The sequence below is a fragment of the Netta rufina genome, assembly GCF_964035555.1.
Source record: "Netta rufina genome assembly, chromosome: 9".
Taxonomy (NCBI): domain Eukaryota; kingdom Metazoa; phylum Chordata; class Aves; order Anseriformes; family Anatidae; genus Netta; species Netta rufina.
Genome location: NC_140132.1, coordinates 3,962,620 through 3,974,411, shown reverse-complemented (window position 1 = coordinate 3,974,411; position 11,792 = coordinate 3,962,620). Strand labels below are relative to the sequence as shown.

Here is an 11,792-nt window from a genome sequence, read left to right as displayed (position 1 = left end):
GCAACGCTTCAATTAGATTCAACTGAACTACACGGTAACAGATTTAAATCAGGCAAAAGTTCATTTTATTTTTTTTTCTATTTTCATTCAAACAATTTAGAAAAATAATTTGAGAAATTAATGGCTGCAAGAAGCTCACCAAAATGATCGTTTACAGTGCGGCCTTCATTCTTAGCAATTATCACCAAAGTAGAACATCAAGATAAGAGCAATGAGACTTTGGTCTTTTTTCTACCTCTGGCATTGATCTCTTGTACTAACTTTAGAAAGGTGTTCTGCATCTTTATGATCCTCTTCTTAAAACTAGTCTGGTTTGTTCAGGTTAGTAGGAAAATTCTAGCTTACTTTGCAGAAAGAAGAGTATGTGTCTTGCCATTAATGCCTGATACCTGACCCTACACAGCTTCAGTGTCTCAAGAAAAGTGTAAAAGCCGTTCTGTTAATACAGGTATAATGCACTAAGTCATACACTATGAAGAAATGAAATTAAAGAATTGCTTTTTCAGTCCATATTTTTTTGGTCTTTTTGATACTTCTTGCTCTTCTCCTAGCACTTGGTTTTGTGCCTCTCACCCAATGTCTTCCAGCTCCTCCGTGTCATCCTGAGAGCCGCCAGTGCTTCTGCTCTGAATCTCAGGCTTCCATCCCTGTGGTGTCTGAGAATCCCTTCCTACCCTACGTTACTCCAAAGGGTTTAGGCGTATGTCACACTACCAGAACATGTTGCTCCAAAAGAATGACAGACCGCTAATGTGTATTATGAAAATGCAACCAACCCGATGTGGTTGCACCTTTCCCTTCACTGTAAGGCCTGTTTCCTACAACTGCTGTAAAAGCAGGGCTATCCATCTCTTACTTTTCTTACTATGTTAATGGTATAGCAGTGGATGGGAAATGTCAAAGGGAAATGGCATTTCAAATAAAAACATTTCTGTAATTCAATCATGTTCGTTTGACCATTGCCCACAGTTAAATTGTCTTGATTTAAATAACTGTCAACAAGAAAAAGTGGTTTGTATGAACACTACTATGACTTTTGTTTTGAACTTTTACTGAAATGTAGCTAGTCATTAACAAAAAGACACTGCTCAACCAAGGCCAGGACAAGACATGTTAATTTATACTCAGTTGACCAAATCTTTGGTAGAGCATACCAGCGAACGTTCCCGTCAGATAAACTTGCTGCGATCTTTCTTAGCATTTTTCAGAAAACTTTTCATATACAAATCTTGCAGAAGTGGTTTACCACAGATGTGATACACCTAATCCCAGGATTAATTTTGTATGCCCATCAGTAGTGAAGCAAGATGGATTTAATAGCCCATTAGTCTTTCAGCATGATAATTTCCACATCACTTAGCCTGCTGGGTTAATTGCTTTAAAATGGATATTATTGACCTCAATCCTAGTGACAAACAGTGGATGTCTTATTCATCTCCCAGATGTACATTCTTAGACACTTGTTTCTTTTGGTCCTGACAACAAGTCCCCTAGATTATGTGCTTGTATATTATAATTTATACCATATTAGCCCAGATTTAAAGGATTACTGAAGCTCTGTCTTTCAGAAATTGTTGCCCGTGACTGGGGAGAACTTTTAATTTGTATATATATCTATATAAAGAGAAATGTTGCAAACATGAGAAACCATTCTTTTGCCCTTTGTTAAGAAGTTAATTTTAATGCTAAAAGCTGTAGCAGGTGTGGTAGGGATTAAATATTTTTGGAATTAAAATGTGTCCAGTATATTTTCACAGAAGTGTAAGTAAGGTCATTTAGAGGAGAGAACGCAGATCTGGACAGAGAAGCTATAGGAAAGGAAATTCAGGTCCTAGGGTTGAGAAACTGAAAAATACATAATGCAAAAAAAAACCAAAGAATGACACTGAACAGTAGAGTTTTTATTTGTATGTATTATTTCTGCTTTTTTGCCCTTAGTAATTTGGAGAAGAAAAAAAATGAGCCATCTGCCTTGAGGAAAGTAATGCTAGCTGTTAAAAAAATAGAAAGGGAAGAACAGCACAGCTACTTACTGCTTGTGGGGAGATAGAACAGGGCTGGAAGCTGATTCAGCCAGTTTTCAGCCCTACATATGTCAACAGTGTAACACATACATTTATGCATAGGTAGTTGTATTTCTCAAGCACCAGTTCCTATTGAAATCAACACCTCAAGATTTAGATGCTTGCTTGTAGGAACCCAAGATTTGGAGCACATTGCTCACAATCTTTAAGAGAACCCAAAACTCATAGACCTTTTGGGTGTTTATAAAAGGGTGCATCCTCACAAACCTGCAAAGTCTCATTAACTCATTACATAATTTCTTGGTCTAAATCGGCTTTAGAAGACAGAACAAAGAGGCTCAATATTTTTAAAAAGTGATTTCTAAAGCCAATTAATGTTTAAAATATTTTTCTACTAACATAATGATTCTATGAATTCTATGACCTTAAGTGGCCCTAAGACTCATTGTTTAGTGATGGGACTTGGTAAGTAGGTCAGGTTGATGGGTGGACTTGATGATCTTGAATGTTTTTTCCAACCTAAATGATTCTATAGGCCCATCTTGGTGCTGTCCATGAATAGCATCTTAGCATTTTCTTAATGAAACAAATTAGAGTTCACTGTAATACAAAATTCATAAAATTCCTCTTGAACCTTGTGATTGACTTATACAGTACTAGGATTTTCCCTGTGAGCTCAGTTCTACATTTTAATGATGATGAAAACTTCAATGATGATGGTATCATTTTCATTAACACCTGTTCCTATATGATATTCATGATAGAAGCAAGCAGAGTTGGACAATATCTTACTCAGGCAAGGTAAAAGCACCTTTGACTCTCATTGAAACCAAAATGAAATTGTAGCAGCAACTCTCTGCTACAGCAGATCTTTTACCCAATACCAGTACTCTCTGTACAAAGAATTTTCCAAGAAAAACAAAACAAAACAAAACAAAACAACAACAACAACAACAACCAATGACAACAACAAAACTTGCCTTTTAACCTTTAAACTTTTTTTTTCCTAAATTTAGCTCATCTGCTTTAGGTCATTTAGGTCACTGGAAAACCTCCAATGTTAGCATGTTTCATAGAAGAAAAAAGAAAACCTAAACTTCTGAGTAACAAAAATATTAGCATTTCAGAGAAAAGTTAGAAATTAGACAAAAAATAGATACAATTTGGTTCTTATAAGACTGGAAATATTCCGTGTTTACTTTAATAAATACTTTTTAAGTATTTGTGACTATTTAGTGATTTAGTGATGCTTATGTTTCATCGTGAAAGGGTCCTGCCATCTGCATTAGAAATATTTCAGATCAGTACATTGTACCCTGGCTTGTAGATTTAGGCCTGCTTGATCGGAGGAGTGGCTGATGCCCCAGAGGGCTGTGCTGCCATTCAGAGGGACAGGCTGGAGGGTTGGGCCGAGAGGAACCTCATGAAGTTCAGCAAGGGCAAGTGCAGGGTCCTACACCTAGGGAGGAATAACCCCAAGCACCAGTATGGGCTGGGGGCTGACCTGCTGGAGAGCAGATCTGCAGAGAGGGACCTGAGAGTCCCGGTGGACTGACCAGGAGCAGGCAATGTGCCCTTGGGGCCAAGCAGGCCAGCGGTGTCCTGGGCTGTGTTTGGAAGTGTTGCCAGCAGGTCGAGGGAGGTGATCCTGCCCCTCTGCTCAGCCCTGGTGAGGCCGCACCTGGAGCGTTGTGTCCAGTGCTGGGCTCCCCAGGACAAGGGACATGGAGCTGCTGGTGATGAGAGGACTGGAGCAGCTGTCATACAAGGACAGGCTGGGAGAGCAGGGCCTGTTTAGCCCAGAAAAGAGAAGACTGAGGGGAGACCTCATCAATGTGTGTAAATATCTGAAGGGAGGGTGTTGAGAGGATGGAGCCGGTCTCTTTTCAGTTGTGCCCAGCGACAGGACAAGAGGCAATGGGAACAAACTGAAGCACAGGAGGCTCCGGCTGAATACGAGGGGGAACTTCGTTACTGTGATGTGAGAGAGCGCTGGGGCAGGCTGCCCAGAGAGGTTGTGGGGTCTCCTTCTCTGGAGATACTCAAAATCCGCCTGGATGCCGCCCTGCGCAATGTGCTCTAGGTGATCCTGCTTGGCAGGGCTTGGACCAGATGATCTTCAGAGGTCCCGTCCCACCTCGGCCATTCTGTGGTTCTGTGATCAGCTCATGTAAATGAGCAAGTCCAGAGAAATCAGAGAAATGCCAAATTACTGATGCTGAAAACCTCATTTTTTGTTTTGTTTTGTTTTTGAACTAAACCCCCACCAAACTATGAGGAAAACGCAAACTATGAGGAAAATACAGTAGATCAGATCTTGCTTCTACAAGCCAGTGCTAACAGATACTGACGTCAAGGGTGCAAGATTTGACCGTAAATAAACAGTACAGGGAATCATTAAACCTTAAAAGATTTTAATCACTTACAGTGTTGCTAGGTGGTTCTGCAAACTGAATCACCAAATAATACAGGTGTAATAAATTAGATTGGATATTTTTCTTTGAAAGTATTTTGTACTCTGTTGGAAAGGGCATTCCTTTAGACACCTTTATAGATAACAAACACTATTTTGTAGATGAGTGGTAGGTCTGAGCTCAAGCCAGAGCCCAGGATTCCTCAAGGATATCAGTAAATATATGTGACTTAACTCATTTTATTCTCTTTTAAGGGGAAAGGGTCTGGAGAACAAGTCATATGAGGAGTGGCTGAGGGAGCTGGGTTTGTTCAGCCTGGAGAAAATGAGGCTCGGGGGCGACCTTATCGCTCTTTATAAGTACATTAAAGCAGGCTGTAGCGAGGTGGGGGTTGGTCTATTCTCCCATGTGCCTGGTGACAGGACGAGGGGGAACGAGCTAAAGTTGCGCCAGGGGTGTTTTAGGTTGGATATTAGGAAGAATTTCTTTACTGAGAGGGTTGTTAGGCATTGGAATGGGCTGCCCAGGGAAGTGGTGGAGTCACCATCCCTGGAGGTCTTTAAAAGACGTTTAGATGTTGAATTTAGCGATATGGTTTAGTGGAGGACTGGTTAGTGTTAGGTCAGAGGTTGGACTGGGTGATCTTGGAGGTCTCTTCCAACCTAGACAATTCTGTGATTCTGTGATATTCACAAGGGGAACCTGGGGACCTCTGATGGCAGTTACAAAGAAACCAACGTAGATATCAAAGTTCCCAAAGTTGTCTTGTGAAAATCACACCAATTTTCCGCGAGCCCCTGTGAAGCACTACAGGGCACTCAGTCCCTGGGGTCCCACCACAGCAGGAGTGGGAGCCACCCCCCCAAGGCATTTCCAGCCCAGGACGGACGCCAAGGCCTTGAACCTCCCACATGGTCGCCTCCATGACAGAAATTTCACACTTTTGCTAAACGAGGGCGCCTCGGGGGGCTGCAGGGGCGGTGTGGCGAGGTAACATTTTCCTCATGCAGGGCGGAACCCGCCGGCCGGCCTCCCCACGCGGGGCTGCGGGGCGTGTGGAGGAGGGCGGCGGGTGCGGGGGGCGAAGCCTCCATTTCGCGGAGCTTTTCGCACCGAGGCTCGCCACGGAGCCGCCCTGCCCGCTGCCCAGCACGGCTCTCGCAGCCCCGGTGGCTCCGGGAGCGCCTCCTCGGCGGGCGGGCGGGCGGAGGGAGGGAGGGAGGGAGGGAGGGGATGAGTCCTCCCGGGCGGCAGAGGGCGCTGCCTCCGGAGAACCCGCTCGGCTCCGCCGCCGCCGCCATCTCGTTGTCTGATCTCATAAAGGTGTCGCGCAGGTTCCGCCCGGGCTCGTCATTCAGCCGCCCCGGGCCTGGCGCCGCCGCCGCCGGCCTCCTCCGCGCCGCTGCTCCCTGCCCTCCCCCTCCGCCCCTCCCCGCCCTCCGGCCGGGCCGCGCTCCGCTCCCTCCCCGGCCCGCCGCCTGCCCTGCCCTGCCCTGCCCGCCCCTTCCTCCTCGCCCTTCTCCCCCTCCTGCCCGCCCCGCTCCCCTTCTCCTCCCGCCGGCCGGGCCCCGGAGCGCCGGCGCCGTCGGGGTGCGAGCGGGTCCCGGCGCCGTGCCGGGCCGACCCCGTGCCGGCGGGGCCATGGCCGCCAGCGCCAAGCGGAAGCAGGAGGAGAAGCACCTGAAGCTGCTGCGGGAGATGAGCAGCCTGCCGCCCAACCGCAAGTGCTTCGACTGCGACCAGCGCGGCCCCACCTACACCGACATGACGGTGGGCAGCTTCGTCTGCACCTCCTGCTCCGGCATCCTGTGAGTCGGGGCGGGCGCCGCCGCTTCGCCCCCCGGGGGCCGCCCGGCTCCGTGCCGGGGGTTGGGAGGGACGGGGCGGCGGGGGCAGGCTGCCGGGGGGCGCTGGGGGTACCTGGGGGGTGCCCCTGGGGCCGAGGGCCCAGCGCCCGGCTGCGTGGCAGTGCCGGGGCCGGGGGCTGCCCCCGCCGGCAGCAGCGGGCGGTGGTGCTGGGGGCCGGGGGTAGCCGGCCGTGCCCCAAATCGCGCCCGCAGTGCCACAAGTTTGTGAGGCAACTCTTCACGCTCCAGCTAAAAGGGTAATCTCCGGGCTTAGCAGTTTAACGTGATCCAAAAAAAAAAAAAAATCCACTACTTCTTTCTGAAGTCTTACTCTTGCTTCATACAAACTTTATGTGTGAGCCTTAGAAAGGGGTTGGCTCTGATAAAGCAGATTGCATTTTTCCTGTTCCTCATTCCTGCACGGGCCTCCCCCCACTCCTCCCTTTTCCACCCTTCCTCCCCTGAGGAGCACGGATGGAGCAGGAGCAGCTGGGATCAGGCAGGTCAGGGTTTCGGGGTATCTGTAGGATGCCGGTTGTGTATACGTGACCGGAGGAAAAGCCGGCTGTCTGCAGCGGTACTGCTTGCTCAGCTGAGCCTGTCCGCGTGTTGGTGCTTCTGTGGAATGGAGCAGAGTCAAAGAAGTGGCCCAAGTAATAAGCAGTGTGTCAAAGGATCCTGATTGTTTGTAAAGGTTTTAGTTCATAAAACGCCCACGAGAGAGCCTGAACTAATTTCTGTCCCTTACTAAGAAGGACTGACAATGGACCCTGCCCCACACAGGTCTTCCATAGTCTGCTCTTTTGGAACAAAGTTGCTAATTACAATGAGGCTTGAAACAAAGCAACCATGTTCGTTCTGTGCTGAATTTACATGGAACAAGCCGCCTTTTATGCTAGGCAGCTAATTAGACTTGTTTTTTTTTCTTCTACTTTGTGTAGACTTTTGAACAGGCTTGACGCAAATACAGAAACTGCATTCAGGTTGTGGAGCTGAAGAGTCTCCCGTTTTTGACATGTACATGGCACTTAATCAGCCAGCCCTGGCTATTGTTTGCTATGTTAGCAAACTGTTATTTGTGCTGGCATGTGAAACTATTTTAAGCTACTGCACAGAGCCTATTTAATGGTTGCACGTGTTCTTACTAGTTAAACTAATAGCATGACAAAACTGCCATATGAGAATGTTCTCCTTTATTTTTCAGGCAGGTGTCCTAATCTTAATAGACAAATATATTGTGTGTGTTGCTGAGATGTTTAACACAGGTTCAAGAGGTTTTTTTTCCTTCTATCTGTTAGCTGTGATGTACGGCCTACGGAAGTCCATAGTCCAACTTACAGTAACGTAAAGGATGCACGTGCAGTGAAACAGGTAGTGAGCAAGGAACAGCTGTCACTTGCTGTTAGGTTGGCCATCATTTGGATGCTACTGTGCTTAAAGAAAGTAGATCTTTTTTCTGAAAGACATTTCTTAATATGTTATTCTAATATAATGCATCTCTTATTATAAATATACAGTGTTTCTATATATATAAAAAAAATATATATGCTTGAAGTTGATGTAAATGACTATGAAGAGGACTTAAAACTTTCTCCTGAAGTAAAATTGGGCTCGTTCTTTCATATTGATTCAGTAATGCTTTCATAAATGGTGCATGCAAGATCTCACATAGTGGTTAAAGCGTCAGACCCTAGGTGATGGGATATTTCCTTAATAATGAGACTTAGAGACAGGTGAGGTCTGCTTTACTATCAGAAGCTGATATTTGTAACACTTCTGTCAGAATAGCCATTCATGCAACTTATTTCCAATTGCCTAATGTAGATTTCCACAGTGGAGGAACCACATGTTGGTTAATGTGTGGAAGTACTGCTGCCTCCGTAGTCCTTAATGGCTGTTTGCATTCCACCTCATGGCACTTGTTTTACTGTAAGGCTTTAATATTATTATTACTTTGCCCTGTTTGTATGCTATGTGAATGACTTGCACTGCTTCCTCTTTCAATTTTTTTTCTAGCCTGGTGCAGGAAGTATTCTTAGAGTCAAGTAGCCTGTCTTTGAAGTGTAAGGTGCAGTGCCAGACTAATGCTCATACATTAACAAGTTTCCTTCAGAAAGGTGCTCAGTTAGCTATAACAAACAGCTGCTAACATCATATGGTCTTGGATAGACATCGGTACAGTCAGCTCTAAACTTTTGAGATCTGATGTCTGACGAGGTTTTTTTGCAGGTTTTTTGAGGTGTTTATTCATTGTTCTGGTAAGGACAATCTGTTAAAACCCCAAATATTCATCTGGGATCCATCATTTATTTCTACTGACAATTCTATGTATAGAAAGAGAGTGATGCCTTATTACTAGATAGAGCTTTGAGAAAACCACCGCTTTCCCCACTGCTCCCAAAATAGTCTGACTGGCTTGTTCAGATGCTGCTGAAAATGATGAAAAACTAGTGACTTGAAGATGATCTGTTTCTGATTTAAATGTTGAAAGTGAGTCTTGTCAACCTCCTCTGTTATGAATAACTAACTTGTTTCCTATAATATGTAGGGCTTGGGTATTTCCTACGGATTGGGTTTACCAGAACAAAGGCTGGGCTGTGCAAAATGGAGCATGCATGGTCATGCATAGTGGTGTGGATAGCGGCTCTGCTTGTGCCCTGTGTTCAAGCTCTCTTTATGTGGAAAGAAAGCATGCTACGTCATGGAAGCTGTGCCGAATTCTGCCTTCTGGTGTTGGACAAGAATGTAGGATGTGTAGAAATACGCACGTCATGTTTTTTTCCCCCCAAGTGGGAGGAAGTGCTGTGCCAGAGCTGTCTCATCAGGTCAAGGATTATGATAGTGCCAGGTCAGAAGGCTTCTCCTCGTGATGTCAGGGTTGGCAGAAAGGTTCTTCTCATTTGACAGAGGTCCCTTGGTTTGATTATGAGCTTACTTCCCCACATTTTGTAGTGTACAAACACCTGATGTAACACTGCCTGGCAGGAGGCGTGTGTACTGCCTGCTGATGTGATAATCAGGGCTCCCCTACTCCCCCTGGTACCCCTCCTCACCCCTTCCCCTCCAGCCCTCCGGGATCTTTCCCATTCAGGTGGTTGCACTTTGGGCTTCTGTTAGGAAGGAGCAACCAAGAATACTCAGAGCATATTGTTACTGTGGGGAATGATAAAGCTTTTTTTTATGTAACTTCTTACAATTACTGGATGATGTGGCCTTCTGTTGGCTGCTTATAGTATTCCTAGTTGAAATCTTACATTTTCCTGGCTAAGGGACTTCTGTATCAGCCAGATTAGTGTGTTTGGCCAATACCAGGAACAAACTCAACAATAAATCTTGGTGTAATGGCTGTGATTTACTGTCCCTTTCCCCAGAAGAATTTCTGCAGAAGTTAAAATTGCCTAAATAAGTGGTGTTAGAGTGAAGGTGATGCTGGCTGTGTTAGCATTGTTTTCCAGGACATTTTTTTTTCTTGGGGACGTGCTCAGAAAAAAGCTCTGGGTTTTATGTATGTGTATGTATATTTCATTTTTTTCTTCAGTGTCATGGCTGGAAAGCTAAGGAAATGTGTATGCCACAATAAATACTATGCAGTCCAGAAAGGATTTATTTCCCAATAAATGGGTTAAATTAATCTTAACTGTGTACATAAGCCTTCGGCTGTTAAAATATAAAGTGAGCTTGTGAGGTGGTGGAAGGCTTGCAGGGAAGTCCTCAGGTACCAGGAAAGGCCATTACTGCTTTTTGCTAATAACAGTAACACAGAAATAGCAATGAATGTGGTGACGCTGCCTCTCCAAAACTTGCTGTCCAGGCACTTGGGGATGTAGGTGCTCTCTGCTGGCTTGGTGTTTGCTATCTCTCAGTAACTTCCTGCTTCCTAGAGGGTCGGAGTTTGCTGGCTCAGACTTGAGGTCATGTTAGGATCTGACACAGGGTGACACTAACGGTGGTGAGTAGCCATCTGTCCCCTGTCCTCCCATGGGAGTGACCCTCTAACCCAGCAAAGCCCACTTACTGTGTGCGTGTCCAGCCCTGGCCAGTATTCTCTGAACCTCTGCTGACGTTTGTTTGCAGTGAACACAGAAAAGGCTGTTCCACCAACAAGCCCAAGTTCAGCCATAACTGGCTACTGAATTGTTAGGAACAAACGCTCACGGACGGTGTTTTGAATGTTTAATGTTTAAACTGTGGGACTTCACAACCTTGTGCCAGCAGCCTCGAAGCTTCCTCCGTAAAAGCACATGCTTTAACAGTACCCCTGAAGAAGAGCCATGCCTGTGGTCTCTGTGACTTCCCGGCTGGCGGGCTGGGTCACCGGCAGCGTAGACGGAATTGGTGGAGGAGATTCTCCCAGCTGGAAGCACTGTCCCCCAGAAATGCCCCATTTTAAGTATGAAGCTCGTGCTGGTGAGTGGGCTCTCGGTGTGGGATGCTGCAGCGGTGACAGGAGCCGTCTGGCTCAGGCACCTTCCCGAGCACTGCTCGGAGGGTGCTGCGGTGACAGCTGCTGCCTGGCGTCCTCGGGAGCCCAGTGACAGCAAGGAGTAACTGGTACCGCTGCGCCCCTGTGGGTCACAAATATTTGTTCAGGGTCAGTTTGAGTTCAGTCATTGCTAAAGGATTATAATCAATGTTTTCTGCTGTTGAACAAGGAATACTGCTGAGCATTAGAACCGTGCAAAGCACTTGTCAGATGCACAGAATAGTGAAGCAAGTGTTAGGTATGTTTTTTCATATAAAAAGGGGGGTCCTTAATTCCTCATACAGCTTAATTGTACTTGGCTGCCTACCAGTGAGCTTCCTCTGCATGTAGATGAGTTGTTAGTGAATCATCTGGGTCATCAAATGATTTCTGTACGTGAGGAAGGGTAAAATCTCGTAGGATTTGTGAACCAAGAGGGGCTTCAGTACTTAGGTTTTCTGTTTTAAGCTCTAATTTGTAAATACAACTGTGCTGTGTTAGGGAGGCTCTAGTCAGTTCATGAGTGTCGGGTGCTTGAAAGTGGCTCATCCTAGTTGAAAATCATAAAACTGCTTTTAAGCTGTTCTGATTGTAGGCTCTAAGTAATTTATCTAAGCAAGTTTATGCATGTGCTTTGGGTTGTATTTCCATGCTGAGCAATACAGCCTCTTGTATTGAACCCTTTGTTCCAGTCTGATTTCATACACAGCTTAGTGTAAGAGGAGGCTTTTTGTAGGCTTCCTCCCACCCCTTGCCATCTTACACGTATATGTAAGAATTACTTGTATGTATAATAATGCAGCTTGATAGTCAGCCAGTTAGCTTTGCATTGCTGGCCATTAAGGTTCAAGATTTCCCACTTTGGTGGCTCACTGGTACAGTGAAGTGCTCTCTGCCATCATGCGAGGCATCTGGTGCTGCTGGGCTGGGATCTGACTTTTTGGGACAGGGCCTATTTGCCTCCTTTAGCAGGAGAGCGGAAAAGAAACGAGAATCCACCTCAACCACACGTCATGGATGTAATCTGTAAACACAGATTATACAG

At 45.9% G+C, this 11,792-nt stretch overlaps 1 protein-coding gene across 9 annotated transcripts in view; it reads left to right on the top strand.

The window, feature by feature from the left end:
- Positions 1-5,748: 5,748 nt before the first annotated feature.
- The window catches only part of AGFG1 (ArfGAP with FG repeats 1), a 38,140-nt gene continuing 32,096 nt past the window's right edge, over positions 5,749-11,792 (top strand). For all 9 annotated transcript variants that reach the window (XM_084291788.1, XM_084291787.1, XM_084291786.1 and 6 more), the window contains exon 1: positions 5,749-6,246. In XM_084291788.1, coding sequence (XP_084147914.1) covers positions 6,080-6,246 — 167 coding nt within the window. In that variant the 5' untranslated portion in view covers positions 5,749-6,079. The remainder of the gene's footprint in view (positions 6,247-11,792) is intronic.